Source organism: Sander lucioperca, chromosome 1 (assembly GCF_008315115.2).
Source record: "Sander lucioperca isolate FBNREF2018 chromosome 1, SLUC_FBN_1.2, whole genome shotgun sequence".
Lineage (NCBI taxonomy): Eukaryota > Metazoa > Chordata > Actinopteri > Perciformes > Percidae > Sander > Sander lucioperca.
Genome location: NC_050173.1, coordinates 30,782,852 through 30,806,421, shown reverse-complemented (window position 1 = coordinate 30,806,421; position 23,570 = coordinate 30,782,852). Strand labels below are relative to the sequence as shown.

The window sequence follows — 23,570 nt, the reverse complement described above, 5'->3', positions numbered from 1 at the left end:
TTGGGTCTTGTGTCGTTGTAATGCCACATCATAAATACTGTAAGTTTAGGTTTTCACCTTTGTTAACTTGGAACAAATGGAATTGGGTTGAGGTCAGTTAATTGGGTGAAGGAGTTCACAATACCTAGCATTTGCAGTAGTGGAAATTAACTAAGAAGTACTGAAGTACAATTTTGAGGTATCTGTACAGTGCTTTGAATATTTCCATCTTATGCTACATTATACTTCCACTCCACTACATTTCAGAGGAAAATATTGTACTTTTAACTCCACTGCACATATTTGACATTCTCCACCCCATTATTTATCTCACAACCCCTCAGTTTTATCTTGTGACCCTTTGGAGGGGCCTGCCTGACCCTCATGTTGGGAACCACTGAACTAAGATACCTAACTATACATAAGGTAGTTAAAACTAGCTTCACCTCAACCAATGGCTACACCATTAACATGATGCTTACTGATGCATCAGTATTTACATCTAATGATGTCATAAATAATAATAAATCAGTCCCAGGGGGCGTTTTTCTGCAGAAGGTATACTTTTATTTGTGAGACTTTAGGAACATTTAGCTGATAAAACCTCTGTACTTTTACTTAAGTAGAACTTTGATTTACTTGGAGTATTTTTACAATGTGGTATTGGTACTTGTACTCTTCCAACGCTAAACAGTTGCCAGTGTTTGAAGTCAAACCTGGGACTTTTTAATTCATCCTTCTTTCCTCTGAATGCATATCTTTGCCTTATCAAACAATAAAACATTCAATATTTTGACTGCTCATTTTCTCACACTCCCACATCTCATGATATTGCTACAATTTAGCCTCAGCTAACTGCGTCTATGATATCTACTCTGTCGCTGAGGCATCTATAGTGTCCAGGTTGTGCTGATGGGTTTCAGGTAAGTCCACCTGTCATAATAGTCCCTCCCATCAGTGTCTATCTGAACAAGTTTGCTGATCAGACACTGCCCTGCTTTCCCATTGGCCCCTGGACTTTAATAGGATCCCAGGGACTCTGTTGGGAGGATTACGGCTCCAAACCCTCGACTTTGGCCAGTTTCTGTTTTCTCCAACCATGGGAACAGTGGTTTAGGGGGTCGCCGCACATGCACAGACCCAGAGGGGCGCCATCAAAAGACAACATTACATCAAGAGGAAGAAATCAGCTTGAAGTGGGGGCTACGGCGGTGTGACCAATCAACTTGAGGAGAAAGGAATACATCTTTTCTTCCACAATTCATTATTTGACAATCATCTCATATTTTTCATAGTTTTGCTGCACTGATTTTGATTATAAATCATCTTTTTGGGACAATTTCAGCATCCAAGTGAAAGCTTTTGGATTATCCTCTGAGGTCGACTGTGTCCTTTATCATCTGAGGGATCTACCTGCTTATCGCCTCTACCTGGAATAACTTAGATGAGCTCAACCTGCTAATAACTCATCAAACAACAAGCACAAGGCCTGTATTGGCCACTGTGTTTCTGCAACATTGAAAACACCATCTTGTGACCTCTGTTGGGATTGTCTCTTTACATGCAGCTGGCCTTCTCTGGATCTCAAGTTTTGAGCAGAATTGACTGAACTCCTTCCTCTTCTCTCCTGCTCCCCTTCTCTTACTTTTCTCTCCTGTCTTTTGCGTTGATCGGTGCATGGTAGTGAGCCATGCTGTTGAAGATAAAGTTCTCCCAGCAACGGCGGGTGCACCTGGCCCAGGGCCTGTGGCTGCTGTCCTGGATGGCAGTGATGTGGGGGGTCATCATCTTTTGTCTGGGGGTTTACCTGAAGACAGAGCTGCTCCGTAGGGCCGAGGTAGGGAGAGAGTTGCTCAATGTCAACTTAAAGACAAGAAGGCCAAGTTTAAAAACACAGGCATGAATGTATTCAAAGTTACACAAACATAGACCTTTGCCTTTGCTCGTGGTTGTTTACCGAGTCTGCTGTGCTGCTGCTAATCGGGGACCTTTATTTAAACTTAGCTCTACAGTTTAATCCACAAATACAAACATGCAATACTAGTGTAAACATGCACACAGTGACACTCAGGCACATTCATGCATGATAAGTCGTGAGGACATTGTATGTTAAAACCACTGTATCAAAAAACAAATTCAAAGCAATTGGGGTTCACTGTGTGTTGAATTTAGGTAACGTGACCAGCAGGCGAAGGTTATGAGCTCTACTAGGTAGTCATTGGGCTAGATTGATCGCTGATTGATTTGAATAGGCCAGGAACACATGCCTACAGATAGTTATTGATATCCAATGAGAGATTCCATAACCTCTAAGTTCTGTAGCAAAGTGTTATTGAGTTAGTGTCGATATGGTTTAGATGAGTTTCACAAGAATGCAATCCTCTTTTATACTTGTTAGACAAAATTTTGTCTTTTTATTTTATAGTTTGTTTTGCACTTAACTTGCGTAATGTGTACAGATCATTGACAAATAGACACTAGTTATTCCACACCCAGAGGCTGAGCTCATTTGTCCTAAACTCACATATGGCTGGATAGATATTATTGGATGATTATTTTACAAGGTGACAGTACTGGGCTGAGTTTATTAATGGTAATTTTAATACAACAATGGGGCAGAGGTGCTTTATGGCTGACAGGCTTTTGAAAACTCAGCCAATAGTAAACTCAGTCTATAATTGACTTTTGCTGTGACCAGGGCAATGAATTCAATTTGTCATTATATTTCTAGAGTAGTCTTTGCATCCAGCACATCAGCAGCTAATTGAATCTTTTGGCTGCCAAGGTCATTTTTAGAATAGATAAGGCTAATCAAATGCAGGATTATTACCTGCTAAAGTGTGTAGAGGAAATGACAAAGTGACCCACAGTTGGCTGCTGCTCTTGTGGCTGCTATTATCTTTGACTGTGCTCTTCCTTTCTTGAGGTGATGGACAACACAGAGATCCACGTGGTGCCCAACATCCTGATGATGGTGGGCCTGGCCTCCATCGGCACCAACTGGGTTGCCAGTCGCGCATGTCAGGACTCCTTGGACGCAACCCGCTTCCCACGTTGGAAAGTTTTCCTGCTGGCTTGGTTTGCTGTAGCTGCAGTGCTCTGTTGTTTGCTCATCGCTGTTGTGGTGCTCAGCTACGCCCTGCAGGGAAGCCTGGAGGAGTCCCTGAAGGTGGGGGTCACTAGTAATGATCAGAGGGTGACAGGTCAAGGGGTAGAGTAGGTGTTAGCATGCCAACTATTAGGAATTATAGACAGTTAGGCAACATATTCCAAACTTGGCCCCTTAACCACACCCACTTCAGCACCATAGATGGGGCCCCCCCTGGGCATGGGGCCGGGGTCATCTGTACCCTTTGACCCCCTCTGACAGTGGGCCTGGATGTCAGTATGGCCTTATAGCGATTGGTCCCATAACAGGATGGTGTTTTCTGATCCTCAAGCAAAACACAAAATCAAACCTGCTCCCCCCTAAGCTGCTGTGTCTGAAAGAGACTGCCAACTGTGAAGATGAAGAAGAAAAGTTTAGTGGGTTAAGGCTACAGAGAAAATGGCTCATATTCCTGCAAGTTGATCAATTAAAACCAATTAAAAAGTGAATGATTAAAGGTCTCACTCTTGTTAAAGGTTGCAATGAGACCAGAAAAAGACAGTTTTCACATCTGTAAGAGATGTCAATTAATTAAGTTGCAATGCGAAAGAATTTAAACAACAAACCAGACAGCATTTAATATAAACAGGTTTCAAATACCTAGACCTAGTTAAATCTTTTAACAGACATAAACAGAAAACAGCTGCATCTTTGACATACAGTACGGTAAAACCATTCTCGAAAACATCAGATAACCCCCCCCCCCCCTTCTGTCTCATTTACTCTTCTGTCTTCACTGTCAGGTGGGCCTGAGGAATGGTATTCGGTTCTACAAGGACACAGATGTGCCAGGCCGCTGTTTTCAGAAAGAGACCATTGATCGTCTGCAGATGGAGTTTCGCTGTTGTGGGAACAGCAACTTCAAGGATTGGTTTGAAGTTCAGTGGGTCAACAACAGATACCTAGACTTCACCTCCAAGGACGTCAAGGAGTGAGTGAATCACAATACAGGGAGCAGCAGGTTATGCCATGCAGGGAATTGAGAGGATGAATGAGAAGAAACTGGACTGATGAGGGGTATACAGGAAAGAGCAGATAAATCTAGTTGAATGGCAGATAAGTAGACTTCACATCCAAAAAGGTCAAACAAACTGTTAGAGGGGAGAAAGAGGGGATGGAGGGAGAAAGGGAATGATTTGAAGGTAGAAGAATAGTGTATTAAAAATAGATATGGCCTTTACTTTTGAAGCAAATGACAGAAACGGATAGAAACGTGGGTCAAAGATGAAATAAATGAAAAGGAATGAGTAAATAGAAAGGTTGTGACATGATAAGACTTGTAGAAAGGCACTGCTCATTTCTCACTAATTTTAAGTATGTATTGACCTGAAAGTCAGGCCTTTAACTTCCTCACCTCATTTCTTTCTCTCTCCTCTTCTCTCATTTCTGTCTTTTTTTTAATCTGTTTCCATCATCTGTTTTCTCATTGTCCCTCCCTTCTCTGTCTCCAGTCGTATCCGGAGTAACGTGGACGGCCGTTACCTGTTGGATGGCGTTCCTTTCAGCTGCTGTAACCCCGCCTCCCCTCGCCCCTGCCTGCAGCTGCAACTGACCGATAACAGCGCCCACTACAACTACGAGTACCAATCAGAGGAACTCAACCTGTACAGCCGCGGCTGTAGGCAGGCTCTGACTGACTACTTCATGGAGCTGATGAATTCAACTGGTCCTGGTGTGCTGTCAGTCGTATTAATACAGGTAGGATACATGATGGCATGAACATAAACACTTCTATTATTCAGTGATTTGTGGTAAAGAGGAAATACAGTAATTAACCAAGGCACAGAGCGTTAACTGAATATTTACATACACACACACACACACACACACACACACACACACACGCACACACACACACACACACACACACACGCACACACACACACACACACACACACACACACACACACACACACACGCACACACACACACACACACACACACACACACACACACACACACACACACACACACACACAAAGATACTAGAATGATTATCTGTGGAAAGCTGTCCAGAATGTTATGCTACGCTCCTCTACATTTTTAAATAATGGTTTTATTTAACGCAGTGACTGCCATGACATCCACCACTCTGACACACATTGATTTCTGTCTTTTAATCAAACGTGTACTTTCACTCCTTTGCCAAATAACAGTAGGCTTATTGATGGCACATTCTCTTCAAATAACCAACAAGACTGCAGGCTGGAACAGGACACCCATACACATGTTTTACAGTGCATCATTAAACACCGTCTACAGCTAACCAAACAATCTATACTTTTAAATGCAGCAGCTCAGTATGGGATTTTTCTAGTCCAACACGATAGGGGTAGATGGCTGCCATGTGAAAAGGAAGATCAAACAAAAAGGAAGAGGAAGCATGAGATAAAAGTAATAATAATTTTCGTACAGTCCCTAACCCATTATCCTATAAAAGTGTGAATGTTTGTAATACTGATTCTAATCTTCATGCGTGCAATCCTGCAGCAAAACATAATCATTGATATGATCGTTTTAATTCTTAGGACATCAGTTTTTGTGATCCGATCAAACCATTTGACCATCTCATTAGGTAACAAACACCAAATGAAATGAAGCTTTTACATGATCTTGATTGCTTTTTTTCTGTCCAGCTGTCCGTTTGTCTGAGCCTGCGGTACCTGCAGACGGCCGTGGAAGGAGCTATGGCTCTGGAGGACCCAGAGGGCGACAGTGAGGGTTATCTCCTGGAGAAGGGTGTGAAGGAAACCATTGAGGACCTCAAAGCCAATGCCCTGAAGATGCTAAAGTTTGGGCAGGTTGACCCCAACGCTGCCGAAGGGTCCTCTGAGGCTGCAGATGCCGAGAAAGCTGAGAAGACTGCGTCCCCTACTCCTGCCAGTTAGAGGGGAGACATTATTTAAATAAGAGCTGTGGTGAAAGGGATTCAGGGGGGATGTGTTTGAGATTTCTTGGTTGTGTGAGTTGTGTGAGTTGTGTGAGTTGGCAGGTGGCAGGTACAACACCAGTTGAGTTTTGACATGTTAGGTTTGAGTTACGCTTCACCAATGCAGCAGCCACAGCTGTCTCGCACATGGCCAAAACAAGGCAACAAATAGGGAATCTTATCAGGCCCTCCACAGACACCAAAACAAACTCCTCTATGCAGGACCTCATCAATGTGTAACCATCAAAGAATCTGCTCAGGAGATAGTAGGCTACTTTTTGTTGTAACTAGAAGAGAGAACATTCAGTTTAAAGTGGTGTAGCTGTCACACACACCAACAGACACATATTTAACACTTTTTGACATTTGGCTCTAATTTGGCAAAGTCACAATTCGCACAATGCTTAAGGTCCTCACATGTGCACTGTAATATTCATCCCAGGGCTGTAGTGTTTGTACTGAACTGCAATGAAATGCTTAGGAAGCTGTTAAAATGGCACATGAATTATATATTAAAGGTAGAAGTTTTAACTGTTTTGCAGTGTGGGCTTTTTTACATGTAATATAATAGAGTAGGGAATTTTTCCTAAGTATGGGTTATCTGAGTTCAGCAAGGAGAGTTGGATTAAGTGTGTGTGTGTGTGTGTGTGTGTATATATGTGCATGAGTGTGAGTGTGGTGCCCTATATGAAACTGTCATCTTGTCTATTGTGACAGCTCGGAAACAATCTGATAATCCCGGTGTGGTTAATCCCAAAACTGCTGCACAAGCAGCATCAGCACACAGGAACACACTCTGTCATACAGGGACAGAAACAGCACACTGATGCAACATGTTGGAAGTTATTTTTGAAAGCAAAACCGTTTGTAAATGCTTTTTTTTTTTGCAAATAATATAACATTGTGATCTGCCCTAGCTATCCAAATGTGTTCTTAAATAAAACACTGTCACGTAATAAGGTTAATGAATGTTTCATTTTAGCAGATAAACATGCTTTAAGTGGTCGCAGAAATACATATTTCTTTCATTAAAAAACAGAAGCTGATAAAAGAGTGCGGATGAAAGTTTTCAGGCTTAGTCACATCTTTTAAAAATATTACCTGTAATAATCCAACTATTAACATTACAGTACAGGACAATGGGAGATAGAAGGTTACTTGCTGTAGTTTTCTTAGACAAATACGAAAAAAACAAAGTGAATGAATTAATGAAAACAAAACCCCAAAAATAAAATTAAAATAGAATTCCCAGGAGGGTAATTAAGTGAAAGATGACACATATTATGGACCATTTGTGTAGGCCTACATACAAAGGAGAACATACAAGTGTACACATACCACATTCATAATGATGTTTACATGGCAACAATAAACCCACATCACAGCTAGAATGAGTCTCTACAAATTGACAGTGTGGTGGAAGAAGTATTCAGACCCTTTACTTAAGGAAAAGTCCTAATACCACAGTGTAAAAAATACTCCGTTACAAGTAAAAGTCCTGAATTGAAAATATTACTTAAGTAAAAGTAAGTATCATCAGGAAAATGTAGCCTACTTAAAGTTTTAAAAGTAAAAGTACTTAATGCAGAAAAATCAACAACAGTTCTGTCAATCAACTAAGTGTATAATCGGATAAGCCTTTCAGTTGGATATAATAAAACATTGTATTTTATAAACTACATGTGTTTTACATGCAAAAATCTTAATTTGTAAAGTAACAAGTAGGCTAACAAAAGCTGTCAGATTAATGTAGTGGAGTAAAAAGTGCATTTTCCTCGGGTAGAAAGTAGAAAGTGGCCTGAAAAGACTCAAGTGAAGTACAAGTACCTCAAATGTGTACTTAAGTAAAATACTTGAGCAAATGTACTTAGTTACATTCCACCACTGCAAATTGACACATACTGTAGGCTACTGCAGATACAGACATAGACCTGCAAGAAGAGTACAGGAAATGCAGCACCTAAATAAAAGTAGGGCTGCTTGGTTACACTTCCTCCCAGCGATTTTGTTATGGAAATAATGATGTAATGCATCATTTTTAAATGGGCAATTAGGAACTTTAATTTTAAACCGCCAGGGTTCGCTATTGCACAGTGTTTAAATGTGGCTTGCATTTTTAAGTTATTTGTGTGGACATGGAGCAACAGTGACAACACTACAGCTCTGACAACTTTAAGTATTAACTGCAGTCAAAACCTTCGTCATTTTCACCGGAAAAACCTGTAAGTTATTGAGCAGAAATAACACAAAAGCCAACATTACCATATAGCCGTTTGAAATAATAGATGGCATTCATTCAGATGTGTCAAATATGAAAAATTGGTTATGTTGTCATATCGTTTTTAAAGCATACAACATAAAACGAGCCCTAAATCTCCAGTGTCCAAATCAAGATTAGATTATCTGTGTATGTTAGCCAATGTGTGGAGGGCGTGTAAAGATGTCGGCTCAAAAAAAGAAAAAGAAAAAAAGAAGCAACGTGCGTTTTGAAAATTCCGGTGTGGTTTTGCAATGAAACTGTCACATAGTCATAGAGGAAGAGACAGCGAGGTGGAGGGAGGGGAAGGGCCGCAGAAACGTCAAACTAGCCTACTTCACTTGAAGCAAGATGGATTCTAGAACTTAGTGTTGATCATCTTTTTAATTAGTCTTCTGTAGTGTTTCACAGCTCTCGTAACATAACAATGGACTCTAACATTATGGAGATAATAGAGGAATTCATGGAAAGTGCGTTGGTGCAATGGGTACGTCATTTATCATTTATCACTTCCAGTTAGAGAAAAGGTCATCATTTCTAGAGGCAGAGAAAGGAGAATAAAACAGGCGGCTTCTGTGGAAACTGTGTAGAAATCCGCTTTGGACAATGCAATAAAACATTATTTCCAGTCACAAATACTTATGACATTGTATCTTTTAGAGAAGCCTGCTTTCCATTTCTATTCACCCAAATAACTGTAAAAGTAGGAGTTGAATAAACAGCAAAACATAGCCTTGATACTGCTTTCTGGCTGTTTTGTAGCTACAGCAAAACAAACACCCTACTTCTCCTTTTGGCAGCTTCCCTTGCCTCTTAATGACCAGTTTTGTTTCTTCTCCTAAGCCTTGATACTTCCGTGTCCTTGGGCTTTTATCTACTGTGTATTCAAGAGAATATAGTCTCACTAAATCCAGATGAAGATGTGTTGTATTTGTAACAGACTGAATTTCCAGCTGGGTTTTCCACATGGGAAACCAATCAGCCCATGGAGATTTTCCCCCATTCTGGTCAATGAACAGTATTTACAATATAATGTGATACTGTGCAGAACCTTGAAGGGTTATTTTCTTTGTTGTTGCCCTACACCAAAGAGGGAGTCAGTGGCCAGGTTCATCAGGATGCCTGCAGCTGGCAGGGGTTTACTATTTGCTCAAGGGCACTTCAGCAGGTTGATTAATCACTGAGCTTTCACCCTGCTTCACAATATGTTGGACATCCGCACCCTGTTCACACTGTCGCACAGCGTCTCAAGCTGCTCTACCTCACCTTATCAGCTGATCCAACTCGAGCTTGTTACTCTGTTAACCGACAGTGCAGTTTTTAGAAGGTGCAGGTGGGAATAAACCTCATTATATTGCAGTTTGCATTGGCACAGCTCTTCTTAGCAGAGAGAGACCTTGGCTGCCATCCTGCTTGGCTGCCTGTCACTGTGAAGTGCTTCCCAGTGTGGGAGCACAGAGCCCACCTGTCCAGACAGGTGCACCGACTCAAGCAGCTTCCTGTGTGAAAATGTTTGCACCTCTCCATCTCCCTCCTTCTCTCTCTCTCTCTCTCTCTCTCTCTCTGCTTCTGTCTTCCTTGTCCATGTCCTGGTACACACTCATTGGCCACACTATTCTCCACACTATTCTACACACACACACACACACACACACACACACACACACACACACAATCTCTCTCTGTCTCTCACAGGTTCAGCTGTTTGAAAAGATGGTGGAGAGGGAGGACGGCTTCCCGCTTTACAGCCAGTACATGGAAGTCAACTCAATTTCCCAGAGTGTCCGGGATCGTTACATGAGGCTGACCAATGGGATTTTCCTCAATGAGATCATGAGGGTCATGTAAGATTGATCAAGATTTTCTTGCTTCGTTGCTTTGCAGCCATAAAGCAGACTGCTAGGGAAAATAAGAACTTATATGATGAACATGTGAGGACATTTCCCAGTCAATCTGTAACGCAAGACGCCCATTTGAACTTCATTGTAAAATTAAAATAAAACAGTGCTAAATTCCAGCCAATGGAGAAAACTGAAATAATAAACGTGTGTAACCTTGCAGTTAGTTGCAGAAATTGGCCTTGGCTTTTAATAAGTTTAAAAAAAAAATGTAGAAATGGGCCCCTCCAATTAAACTAAAAAACATTTTCAGTGAAGAACCATTTGTTACAAGTGTTGGACCCCAAAGCAGTAGAGCTGCTCCCTCTTAGTCGACTAATCGATCGTTTTGGTCTTAGTCAACTAAGATTTCTTTAGTCGATTAGTCATGTTTTATGCTTTTTTCATGCTGAATGACTTATTTCCAAGAAACATACGAGCACATCTCTGGTAAACACAAGAATTAAAATGGTGCTTTTGCATGACTCTTTGCGGAGAAACTCAGATTTACAGATCTGTCGATTAAATCACTAATCGATTAGTCGATAAAATTGAATGAGTGTTAGTCGACTAAGAATTTCTTCAATCGAACACAGCCCTACAAAGCAGAGCACGGGAGCTGGTTGGCACCTCTGCTCCTGGCTGGCAGGAGCAGAGGTGGCAGGGAGCTGGCTGACTGGAGATGTTCTTGGAGGCAGAGTGGAAAAACCTGTGTGGAAACACAGGAACAGGATCGACAGCGTGGCACGCTTGTAGTGCTGTGTATACAAAACAACTACAAGTAAGTCGACAGGAAAAGGCAGAGGTCCGATGCAAAAATTCCTTTCGCTGGTAGAAAATCAGGCGAAGGACGCGCACTACTGAACATGACAGAATTATCTGGCAGAGTGGTGGAGTGAAGACCAGGCTTATATGGAGTGGGTGATGAGGTGAATGGAAGCAGGTGTGCTTCGTCTGCTGCCTGGAGAAGCCAGCCACGCCCCCTGCCACACACATGCTCTGCAGAGGAGAAGGAGAGAAGAGAAAAACAAACACAACAAAACCAACAACAAAACCAAAAACAGGATCATAACACCATTTAAGATTTAACCGTTTATTGAAACAGATGAAAATACAGTTATGCTTGGCGCTGATAGCTCCACTCTTCATAATGCTCCCTGGATTAGCCAAGCAGCATGCTTAGCTGAAACAGGGAGCGCAATGCAGAAAACCCCAATCAGTATACAAGAGTGGGCCCAAAGCAAGACACTGAAAACCGGGCGTATGACTTCCGTGTCCTGCATGAACTAACTATTGCATAATTAAAATAACGAAGTAAGACTTGCTGTTTAGATAGGGATGTTGAAATATTTCAACTAGAGAGTTTCGCGGGTACGGTAAACGTTTCTATGGTAACAGTGAGTTGGACCAATCAGAGACGTTGCTGTTACGCTTAAGATTGTGGGTAGTGTAGTTTTTCTCAATTAAAACTTCTTAAAACAAGGTTGATTTCATACGGACTTCTAGCTTCTACAGGAGCAGAAACCTTCGTTTCACAACCACGTAGCTTGGGGTCAGTCTACCTCGGATGGTTTAGACATTATGACTAATATTCTAAATCCTTATGGAGAAAATCAATGGGATTTTTACTTCCGGAGTCGGCTGTGGGCGGGACTGTTGAGGTCTATTGGATAGATTGCCATGAAATCTTACATCCTACAGACATCCTTGTTCCTACTGACTTTGGTGATACCTTGATTTTTCCTCTAGCGCCACTATGAGATTAACTTTTGTGTTTTTTACTGAAATGTCTCGATAACTATTGGATGGTTTGCTAGACATCACTTTGGTCATCCCCTGACATGTAATCATCAGGTCAACGTTTTATTTGTCCAATTCTTTGTTTAATGACCAAATACCTTCAAAACTAACATTTACTTTGTGTTTATTGTTCATCAGCAAACATTATACCTTCTTAACATCAGTATGTTAGCATTAGCCTTGAGCCAGTACAGCCTAACAGAGCTGCTAAAAGCCTCTTAGTTCTGTTCTTCACATAAGATTTGATGTAACATTCATCACATTCCCTTTTGTAACCTGGCATTGTTCTACAACCTGTGTGACAGGATGGCATAAATGTAGGACCCATTTATATTTGCCAACCATTTCCAGTGAATAATTAAATGAGGCTTGCAACCCTTTTAGTCATCTCCGCTGAATTACTTCTTCTGCAGAATAAAACCTTTTCTCTCTCACCAGACAAGATCTTCATCGTATTTGCCGAACAGCTGATTAATTTGGTCTGACCTAAGCCAAGTTATTTTAGCAAATAATTGCATGTTGATTCTTACAGCCTGCTTCTCGGGCTCATTAAAATTTGATCCACTCTGCTTAAATGCACTGTTGCATGAGAATTTCTCATCTGGAGAGTTGTGGTACTGGACTGTTTGATCAAGCTGCAGTAAACACATCGTCATGTCTTTTCTGTTTCTGTTCTGTTCAGAGACCCGAACCCCAAGGTGGAGCGCTTGTACGACAGCAAGCGAGATGATCACATGCTGAGAATCCAGAACTTTTCGATATTAACTCGACACATCAGAGCCTTCTACCAGGTACGGGAGAGTCACAGAGAAATCAAGGTGTTAGATCAGATAATCAGGAGCAAAATCAGGCGTGATGGTCTGAAAATCAACATATGCACAGTTTTTTTTCAAGAGTTTTCCTCCATTTAATGTATAATGAACTTACAGTTTTTCTGTTTATATAGCTCAATTTGACTCGATTTTGTATGCTCTTTTTTTAAACAGTATTTTTTAATAAATGAGTCATTTTCATTTTAGTGATGAACCCATACAGCAGTTCTTTGCAGTTCGGCTCAGCCCTATATAGAGATTTTTAGTGTCTTTTAGCTCATTTTATAGCCTGCAGTTTTACTGTTTTGGTTCACTCTCACTGCTCTCAACAACCCATTTCCAGGTGTAGCAGGCAGCTATTTTTGCTTTTGATAAAATCATTATATAGTACCTGACCAGCATCAAATGGCAGACAATGTTAGCAACTAACTGGTGAACAAAGTAGAGCATGGAGCTGTGAGGGAGAACATTTTTCTCAGGAGGTGTTGGAGACAACAAAAAACAGAGCTAAAGGAAGATTATATATCAGACTTGTATTGGACTCTCAGCCTTTATGAATTAGCTTAAAAAGTCAGGAACCTTTACTCTGAATTCTTTTCATTATGAATTGAACTTGTTACACATAATTGAAGAAATACTTTTGACATTTTGGGAAAATTTGCTCTCTCAGGTCTGTCTGTTCAAGTTATGAAGCTACAGCCAGCAGTTGGCTAGTTTAGCTTAGCACAAAGACTGGAGACAGGAGAAAACAATTTGCCTGACTCTGACAAAATCCATCTACCAGCACGATTAAAGCTCACTAATTAACAAGGTAGATTATATTGATTGTTTTATCCGTATAAAAACCAAAGTGTAAAAACAACTTCCTGGAGTCTCAGACGTGAATATCTGTGTAAGTAAAACTTTAATAAAGCTTAATTGGGTATTTTGATACCTTGTCAAACTCTGGCATTAATATCTCATCAGTAAAGCAAGCCGTCAGACACAGAGAGGTAATACTGAGACACAGACTACACAATCATTTAGAACTCGTCTCGCTCCATCTGATGTGTTTATTTTTTATTTTTTAAACAATGTCTTGAATAGCCCTATTTACTATCTCTATGGCTTTTTTGTGGATAGACTGAAATGACTCCCAGCTCATTATAAATAGAATTGTCTTGTAAAAAAACGCTGAAATAAAACATAACTCAGGGCCACACCAAATGGCAAGGGAGAGAGGGTGATGGGGGAGGGCTGGAGAAGCAGTTGTCTAGCTCTAAGGTTGTAAAAACAAGAGGACAAGATGAGTCTCAACTATCAGTCTCAACACACAAATATTTCGCTTAAGGATATTGTAGAAAGTTTGAAGTGTATGCAGGGGGTGAATGAGAATTTGCACAAAAGAGAAGATGAAACAGAAAATTTCAGTAGACGTGTCCCTGCTTATTATCGGGCAAATGGGGTGCAAAGAAGTGGAGGAGTGGCGAGCTTAATTTTTTAGCTGCAGTCATGGTTAGGGGGTTGAGAAAGGAGAGTAAATAAAAATCAAATAGTAGTATATATCATGCATTTCATACTGTGCATGCTGTGGCCATAGAGGAAATGACACAATTCTTTCCCCGAAGGATGATTCAAAGGCCTCTGTCCTCAGCAAAAGCAAACCTCCCCAAGCACTAGTCAGGTGGACTGAACATGCCCTGCCTAGTTTGTCACACAACATAAAGAACACGGGTCTACAACGTTTCACTTCCTAATTTTCAGTAAAAAAGTAAATGTCCCTTGAAAGCTCAGCGCAGCACAAGACGCTGGCAATAATTGGGAAGCTCATATCAGTTGGCGTTACACTAGAATTTCACCTGGTGCACTTAGAATAGGCTCCACTGTTGCTGTGGACGTTTAGTTCCACATTGGTCATGGTTTTACTTCTCGCTGCCTTTTTTGACATTGTTTTGCTGTCTATGTGTTTGAGTGTGTGTGCGTGTGAGAGAGTGTGGTGAGTGTAAGCCACAGCAACCGTCTGCAGCCTGTCAGGATTTCAATTTCTCTGCTGTTACCTCCGCTTCTATATATATATATATATATATATATATATATATATATATGTATGTAATACAGATAATAATTAGCTATTTCTATTTGTGTAGATGATACAGGCAGAGCACGTTTACAGTATATATCTGTTCTATTCTATTCTATTGGAATCTTAAATGTTAATTTGCCTTTGAATGTATTGAGCCTCTACAAAGATCTTTGTCCTCAGTAACCAATACATTTTTAAAGATACAGAACATCTGATGCATGATGTTTGAATTAATCTGGTGTGCACATCTGAATAAAGGCAAAAAAAGATAAAGTAAAAGTGAGACCACCAACAGAAGCATTGAAAATCAAAACTGTCTGTGGGTAAAATGAAAACCAGCAGCAATCCAAACTACATCAAGTGGAATTATTGATAGAAAGATGGAATTTGGAAAAGATAATGTTGCAGATGGATTATAATTCTCTTCAGAGCTGCAGCCAGCAGCTTGATAAAAATTGTTATTCCGACTTCAGGACTACTTTATACAACAGTAGATTATTTTCAGAGGCAGACTCGCTGAGGGATAAAGGCTAATTCCTTATTTTTTGCTATGATGTTAGTGGAAAAAGAAATTAACCTTGAGAGAAACTCAACTCATATCATAGCGCAGATAGTTGCACCATGTATTACTCATATTGTTAATCTCTTAAGCAGGGTGTATAATTGTACCAAATGATGATGTATAAAATATAGTGTGGGAGAGATTTGAGCAAACACCACCCAGTATGTATTTTGGCTGAATGATGCGAGGACATTAGCATGCCAACAACAACAAGCAGCTTCTTTATTTTTTCTAGTCTGGCTAATCTCTTGCAGAAGTCTGTTTGGCATCATGAACCATGAGCTGCACGATAACCAACACGGAACTGCAGTGGCTAATGTCCTTCATGCCCTGAAGGAGCACAAACGTTAGGTTGGCTGCACATGCTTCTGATACCAAACTCACACACTGTAGTTGCTGAAGGGAGTGCTTGCTTCTTGGTACATTGCCTTTCTCACTGTACAGTTTATAAATTACAGTAAGCCGCAGCAGAGAGAGCTGTAATTGTGACTTGCCTCTGATGAGTTTGCACCGATGGATCGCAGGAGGATGTAAACAGGATTTCATAGCAGTTGGGAAAGGAGCTTGCCAATGTCAGTGTGGCTCTTTGACAAAAACATTTTTAATTAACAGGGAAATTGTTCAGGGAGACCAATTTAGAAAAGTAATAAAGTATCCGGCGGATGACTTCACTGAAATTCTTTTACACTAGATAGTATTGTAGAAGGAGGAGCAAAGCACTGCAGGTCCACATGACAAATACTTGCTGCCAGAAAAAAAGCCACGATTCTGGACGGGGAACGTCTGAGGCATCTGACATCCAGCTTGATTAAATGTCATTTAGAATCTGCCAGGAGATTTATCCAAGATCATGAAGCAGGAAATACAACTCGCTGAAACAAGCTGACCACAGTGTTGGTGGGCCTTCTGCTGGTCCTGAATCAGCCTGTTTACTCTTCAACATGTGAATGCTTTCTAGCACATGACCATTGAAACATGCAGATTCAAGAGGTTGTTTTGATATTTGACTTGAAGGGATTTTGAAATTGAATGGCTTCAGTAAATGTTCAAATTCTTTTTTTTCATAATGCTTTCTGTTTTAATTGGAAAACAAAAACATGAAACACAAACCCTCAGGGTAGATGATACAGTGTCTACTATAACCAAAAATGTAAGGTCATTAGCTGACAGTTAAAAGCTGCATTTTTTAACCACAAGGGCAACAATAGAATCAGGGATTTTGTTTCAGGATTGTTATTCATTCATAAAAAAAAATTATGTTTCTATTTCATCTAGCATATACTAAAAATTAGCTCCACTGAAATATATTAAAGCTAATTTGTACAAAGACTCCTTGACCTGGAAGGACAAATGAAAAGTTCTCTTATCGGATATCAGCTGTTTGTTTACACCACAAACTGCAGGAGGCTGTTGGTTTCATGTTGCTGTTTATCCAGGCTCACTGTGGGCAGACAGACTGACAATATGGGCTGCCCGATTACTTGAGTTTTTTTTCTTACCTCTTCACATTTATTCTGTTCCTCAGGAAGACCTGCAGCAGTTAATACTGATGCCTCTCCCAAATGTTGCCATTCTGGGGCAGGACCCCCTAACAGGTACAAGATAAACGCATGATCCTATCAGTGCCATGTCTCCCAGCAGCCAGAAAGTAATTATACTTTATATACGAGTCCATATCTCTGCTATCTGTGAAACACATTAAGGTGATAATGATAGGGAGGATGGTGGTGGGGGGTGGAGATGATGGCGATAATGATGAGGATGACAGTTATTTCTGTATCCTCAGAGGCAGCCGTGGAAGAGCTCCGACGACTGCTGCTGCTCTTACTAGGATGTGCTGTGCAGGTAATGACACATACTCACATGACCATCTCGCTCTTTGAAGGTGGATAATGGCACCAGTGTTGTTTTACTCAACCAGACAACCAGTATTTTGTACTAAATGTTCAGTATTTTAAATTTTTAGCCAGGCTAGTGGAGTGGTCAATCTGTCCATCTTTTGATCTAACACTTTGATGCAGAATAACATAATTATTGAATGGATTATCCTTGGTTACCAAAGAATGGATCCTAATAACTTAAGCGACCCTCAGATTTTTTTTAATCTACTGTAGGCCCAGATTTTAGTTCATGACAGGCTACCTCTTCTTATAGCGTCTTTTAAATTATCATTTTAAATAGCAAATTGATTTGTTTATAGAAAAATGTAATGGACAAAATTTCAAAGACTTGTAAAAAGAAATCCCCTCTTAATTTCTCACAGCTCAAGAAACCTAAAGACATTTAGTTGACAATAATGTAAAATAGAGAAAAGCAGCAAATTATCAGAGCATTATACTTCTGTAATTTAATCGTCCAGCTCTTGCTTATAACACACACACACACACACACACACACACACACACACACACACACACACACACACACACACACACACACCTGACTCCATTGCATCTCTCTGTGTCTGTAGTGTGAGGAGAAGGAGACGTTCATCCAGGAGATCCAGTCTCTGGACATTGAGACCCAGGCAGCCATTGCTAGCTGTATCCAGCAGGTAGGTGTTCAAGTGCAGAATTAATCTAATCAAGGATCCCCCAGATATAAAAGCTGTTCAGCGACTGACCATCAGTATGAGGAGATATTATCCAGAGGAGACATTCTAAGAGAGTTTTTTTTTTTTTTTTTTTTTAAATATGATTTAGCAAAGAATTTCTTTACTGTCTGGCCTGTAGGCAGAGAGAGTGAAACTATTATATCTTCTGCTGGCGCTTCAAGAAATTGAAAATGAGCTACTTGTTATTCTGCTGGCAGCCTTTTAAGGACCTCTGGGTGCCCCTTGCTGCCACCGTAGGATGGATCCTCCACCCCTCATGTCCACCTCTCCACCTCCACCTCTGTCACATCATCCTCTCTCCTTCATCTTTCTCATTTTTTCTATGCTGTCCTCTCCAATACAGCCCAAATGCCAAATTGTACTCTTTTAAAAATACCCCCCCGTGAATAATTGCCGGCATTACAAAAACAGCATGTTGCATACCAGCGTGTCTGAATTACAGTAACAGCATGTTGCCCACCAGCCTCTTTTGTGCCATGTTTTTCAGCCTCGTAAATCATAGAGGTGAGAGGTGCCGTTTCTGTGTGGATGGATGCACCCCCTGCTTGCTGTTCATATGCCTTCACCCGAGGACATTTCAAACCTGCCTACATAATAATTAGTTTTGCATGTATTAGTCAGGCATTTTTGGACCCACTTCCCTAACAGATACAATACTGGAGAAAATGTGAGAAATATTGTTTCCTTTACAAACAGATGCATGTATCTCTACTTGGTATTCACACTGCCTTCACACTGCATGGATTGTTTGTACCCAGATTTGCTATTTTGTGTCAGGTTTTCCAGACACACATTGATCTTATCATGCGACCTGAGAAACTGTCCTTGCTGCAGGTGACTCAGGATCCTCGCACGGTGCTGCCGCTGAGGTGGGAGGAGCTGGTAGAGGTTGAAGGCGCAGACTTACAGCTGGTGTTCAGCTCCATGGCCAAACAGATCCAAAGCCTGCTGGCACAGAGAGACACACACCTGGAGGTATACATACACACACTTAAAGGAATAGTTTGACATTTTCGAAAATATGCCTTTTCTCTTTCTTGCCATGAGTTAGAAGAGAAGATTGATACCACTCTCGTGTCTGTATGGTAAAGATGAGGTGACAGCCAGTAGCCAGTTAGGTTAGCTTAGCATAAAGACTGGGAATAGGGGGAAACAGCTAGCCTGGCTCTGTCCAAAGGCAACAAAATCTGCCTACCAGCACGTTGAAAGTATTTCTTGGCAGGGCGCACAACCTGCTGTAAAATATATATTTTTGCAGCTATTTTTATATATATATATATTTTTTTTTTTACTTTTGAACGGAGCCTGGCTAGCTGTTTCCCCTGATGAGTCCAATCTATGTGCTAAGCTAAGCTAACTGGCTGCTGGTGTAGCTTCATATTAACTTAACAGATATGAGAGTCATATTGATCTTTTCATCTGAATCTTGACAATAAATGTCATGTTGCTGTGGTAGCAACTTGTCAATCACAAGGTAGCTACGCCCTAAAGCATGCCCTGCTTTATCATCTATTTTAAAATAATGGGACCATAACTGACTAAATGAACATCATGTTGTATTGAAGAAGACTTGAAACTAACGCTTGAGACCATAAACTTGTTAGGAAAATGTTTACTGTGGTAAAAATCAAGTGTGAAGTAGGCTAATTTTCTCATAGACTTCTACAATTGGACCTCTTTTGCAACCAGTGGAGTCGCCCCGTGCTGGCCGTTAGAAATAATGCAGGTTGCAGGCACTTCCTCATTGGCTTTAATTTTCAGGCTCGTAGGTTGCTACTTGGTTCAGACAGATGGAGTCAGATTCTTTTGTGCCTAAAAATGATTTAAACATAAGTCCTTTGGTGGCTCAGATGCATACCATATAGTTTAACAGCAATGTCCCCGGTTCGATTCCTGCTGAGGACCTTTGATGCATAAAAAATGTGTCTGACAGTTGACTGACTTGTACAATATTTCCCATTAAACCAACATGATAATAAGAACAATATGTTTGTTTTATAAAGTTATAAAATTAAATTAGCTGAAATTAGGACATGCATAAGTAAGTATTTGTTTCATCTGGGCTTAATTGTGTCACATATTTGATCAATATTTTATATCTCAGGCTGCTCAGATCTTATATTCAGTTTGTAGTTAATATTTACCACTCACAGTTGTAGTAATTCTGCCTTTTAGCTATTAAAATGGTATCTCAATGGAGTAGGCTGTAGATGGAGATTAGAATTCCGAAAACATGAGTGTATATAGTGTAATTCGAGGCTGACATGTAAATAACTTTGTGGTCAATGCAAGTTTGTATAAATAAATAACAATAAATGAAAAATAAAATGCATGTCAGTCACTGTCTGAAAAAATAGAAAAAAGTATTTTAAAATATATAATGAGGTTTTTTGTTTTCTTAATTTGTCTCCGTCCTACATCTTTACAGTGTAAATCCGCTGATGTTCCACTGAGATCTTTTTATCAACTTTTGTGGGATTAAAAGGCATTATTAAAAAGACTATCTCTGTTTTGAACAGTGAATAATGTTCCAAAACATAAAAATTCTTCCATACTTTATCTCCTGTGTCTCTCATTCTCTCTCCAAATCTTTCTCTTCCTCTGTCCTCTTTGTCCCTTGCCACATCTCTCTCTCCTTCCCTCTCCCAGAGGATAGCAGAGCTGTGTCGGGAGCGGGAGGCCCAGTCTGACTCAACCATGGTGCCCCTGGGTGGTCACAGCGAGGAGCCACCCCAAAGTCTGGCTCTCCAGCTGGCAGACAGCAAGGCCAAACTCCGCCGCCTTAAACAACAACTGTGAGTGTGTGTGTGTGTGTGTGTGTGTGTGTCCATGTGTGATCCAAAAAACTCAAGAGAACCTTTAGAAAAGTTGCGATAAAGGTCAACATGAAAAATGTGCAAATGATTTTGTCACACAAACTGAAATGTTACGTAGCTACGAGTAAGGACTCACTACTATGACTATATCACAAAGGTCATTGTTGGCCAATTATAATATCTGGATACACGTGTCTTTTTACTCTTTTTTTTAGCAAACATAATCTGCTCCAATCTTATTTTTAATCAGCCAATATATAATAAAAAAAACATCTGCCAAATACTGTTTTGAAAAAATGTGTAATTGCATTTTTGGTGGTGATGGTTTTATGTTTGACTTGTTTTTTAGGGAAGATAAAGGCGATCAGATATTGGATAACAACCTGGAGATTCAAACCATGGAGGAACAGATCAAGAAACTTCAGAAAGAGGTACAGACAGTCTGACTTGTACCGCCAGATATGAAAACTGAAAGCACATTAAACGTAACTAGTTTGGCAACAGCTGTAATATACTGTATATTAGGTCTAAAAAAACAATACAGCACAGCCAAAAGCACAACACAGGTGGCTTTTAATAGCCAATAAGCAGATTCCTCTTAGGTTATGTATTTAGCAGCAATTAGACTACACATATTGCAGCCAACTACAATTTTTGTAGTCAGAAAATGTTGTCAGAACATTGTTGTTAAACTTCTTTCCAGCTGAACTGACAGTTTAGACCCGAACAAAAGAATAGGGATGATCCTGAGAGGCCTTTCCTGAATCATTCCATTCTATTTTTCCATTGTCGTAGTTCAACATTTACTTACAACAGCATCAAACAATTGTTCCCAAAATTACAGTATTTGGGGATATGTGGACACTATTTGGCGCTACAACAAATAGTGTCACAATCAGTGACAATCATTTTAAAGTCTTAGGAGAGAAGAAGACAGCAAAAATGTTGTCTTTCTTACACACACACACACACGCGCACGCACGCACGCACGCACGCACGCACGCACCTTTTCTTCTTCCTGTATTAGACTTTGTCAACATTAGCTTTACTGCATATCCCAGATCTGTTCACAATCTTCTTTGACCTCATCCCCATTGGTATATGAATATGTGTGTGTGTGTGTGTGTGTGTGTGTGTGTGTGTGTGTGTTTGCAGAATCGTTCTCTGCAGGGTGAGGTGAGGGGCATGCGTGCACTGCGGGATGAGCTGGACTGCGCCCGAGAGCGAGCTGCGCGGGCTGAGCAGCTCCAGACTGAGCTTCAGAGCTGTAAACACAGATTGCGCAGCCTGGAGCTCACACGGACTCAGCTGAAGGCATGTACGCACGCACGCACGCACGCACGCACGCGCACACACACACACACACACACACACACACACACACACACACACACACACACACACACACACACGTAAAAGCACAACTCACTACACATTCTTCTGAATAATTCATTTACACCAGAAAGAAAACAAACAGCACGACAACATCTGCACCATGAAATACATTAAAATTGCTAAGTAAGTTACATATTTGAATCTCATAAATACAGAACAAAAACAAACATACTCACAATGCCTTTATACACATGTACACACAAACACACATGCTTTTCACAAAGTGAGGACCTTATAAGAACATTACCAGTGAAATAAAAAAAATGTCCCTTTTTAACCTTTCTGAGTAAGTACTGTTTATAAAGAAGTACCACTTCATCTTAAAAGCTATGTATTCTCTCTCACGGCCCTGAGCGTTTCAATCAAAAGTGAGTATGAACAACTCTGAATCTCAAAGCCAGAGAATGAGATTATATTGTGTGATGTCATCAGGATTTACAGCCCGGAGCTGCTTCATTGACAAAGAGCAGGAGTACATCTTCAGTTATTAGAGCTTTTACACCCAAATGAGATTTATTCTGAGGTAGTATAACTGCTCTTAGGCAGAAAATGTGCTCATATCCTTGTAAAACACCTTACAGTGTCCTCACTGTCACCTTCTCAGTCTTATTTGATTTATTCTGCCTTTATACTGCTTTATACTACATACTCTGTGACAGCCCACATAGGTGGCAGGATGATTTTTTTTCTCGTGTTTGGGTTTATAATTAATTTTCACAATTTCACAGTGAACCCTTGCGTGGTTGTTAAAACCAGAGGTAATGTTGAATGTTTACGTGTAGAGGGGTTTTCTCATTTAAAAGAAAAATCCACCCCAACACACTTCAAGAGTAATCTCGTTTTTTATTGCATCTTGGGTGTTAATTGCATAGTTGTGGTCATCATTCCTATTGGTAATAACAAGTTATTTGCAGAAAACTGAGAACGCAGGAGACTGAGGGGGACAATCACTCAGGTTATTACCGCCATTTTGGGTGTGCTCACTTTTGCTTTAAGGACTAAGTCAAGTGTTTTAGATAAACCAAACTGTTGGCTTATTTCAACCTGTCTGATCGTCTAATTGCTTGTGTTTCTTGCCCTGTCTGACTTTATTGTAGAAATGTTGCTGTGTTTGATTTCAGTGTGCAATAAAAGGTTATTATAATAACTGCTGTAAATGCTCGTCAAAACCATTAGAATAAGACCCAAATTGCCCTTAGCTGCCACTAAAGAGGACAAATGTGGATCAAAGATCGATTAGCTCTGAGGGCTGCAGCAGCAAAAGACACATATATAAACAATGTGATTCTCTCAGCAAATGTTTAGTCTAAATGTCCACC

General features: G+C 40.4%; 2 protein-coding genes across 3 annotated transcripts in view; both read left to right on the top strand.

Annotated features, from left to right (window-relative positions):
• The first annotated feature begins 1,033 nt into the window (after positions 1 to 1,033).
• rom1b (retinal outer segment membrane protein 1b) lies at positions 1,034 to 7,009 on the top strand. The gene is made up of 5 exons (XM_031303269.2): positions 1,034 to 1,816; positions 2,906 to 3,148; positions 3,871 to 4,058; positions 4,579 to 4,825; positions 5,764 to 7,009. Exons 1-5 carry the CDS (start codon positions 1,670 to 1,672, stop codon positions 6,013 to 6,015), a joined length of 1,077 nt encoding a protein of 358 aa, XP_031159129.1. The 5' UTR covers positions 1,034 to 1,669; the 3' UTR covers positions 6,016 to 7,009.
• Positions 7,010 to 8,256: 1,247 nt separating this feature from the next.
• The window catches only part of ccdc88b (coiled-coil domain containing 88B), a 45,898-nt gene continuing 30,584 nt past the window's right edge, over positions 8,257 to 23,570 (top strand). Inside the window, exons 1-10 of one of the 2 annotated variants that reach the window (XM_031303268.2) lie at positions 8,257 to 8,278; positions 10,009 to 10,157; positions 12,673 to 12,781; positions 16,952 to 17,021; positions 17,213 to 17,271; positions 17,897 to 17,980; positions 18,875 to 19,015; positions 20,690 to 20,835; positions 21,206 to 21,287; positions 22,012 to 22,170. In XM_031303268.2, the coding sequence (XP_031159128.1) occupies positions 10,027 to 10,157; positions 12,673 to 12,781; positions 16,952 to 17,021; positions 17,213 to 17,271; positions 17,897 to 17,980; positions 18,875 to 19,015; positions 20,690 to 20,835; positions 21,206 to 21,287; positions 22,012 to 22,170 (981 nt within the window). In that variant the 5' untranslated portion in view covers positions 8,257 to 8,278; positions 10,009 to 10,026. Of the gene's footprint in view, positions 8,279 to 8,565; positions 8,801 to 10,008; positions 10,158 to 12,672; positions 12,782 to 16,951; positions 17,022 to 17,212; positions 17,272 to 17,896; positions 17,981 to 18,874; positions 19,016 to 20,689; positions 20,836 to 21,205; positions 21,288 to 22,011; positions 22,171 to 23,570 lie in introns of those variants that run through there. The other variant, XM_031303267.2, reaches the window with a different exon arrangement.

What these genes read in the sequence shown, in the direction of transcription:
- rom1b (XM_031303269.2), top strand. Translation starts at nt 1,670, where the DNA reads ATGCTGTTGAAGATAAAGTTCTCCCAGCAACGGCGGGTGCACCTGGCC. An exon ending in AGCTGCTCCGTAGGGCCGAG is followed by an intron (nt 1,817 to 2,905) that starts GTAGGGAGAGAG and finishes TCCTTTCTTGAG; the next exon opens with GTGATGGACAACACAGAGAT. An exon ending in ACCTCCAAGGACGTCAAGGA is followed by an intron (nt 4,059 to 4,578) that starts GTGAGTGAATCA and finishes CTCTGTCTCCAG; the next exon opens with TCGTATCCGGAGTAACGTGG.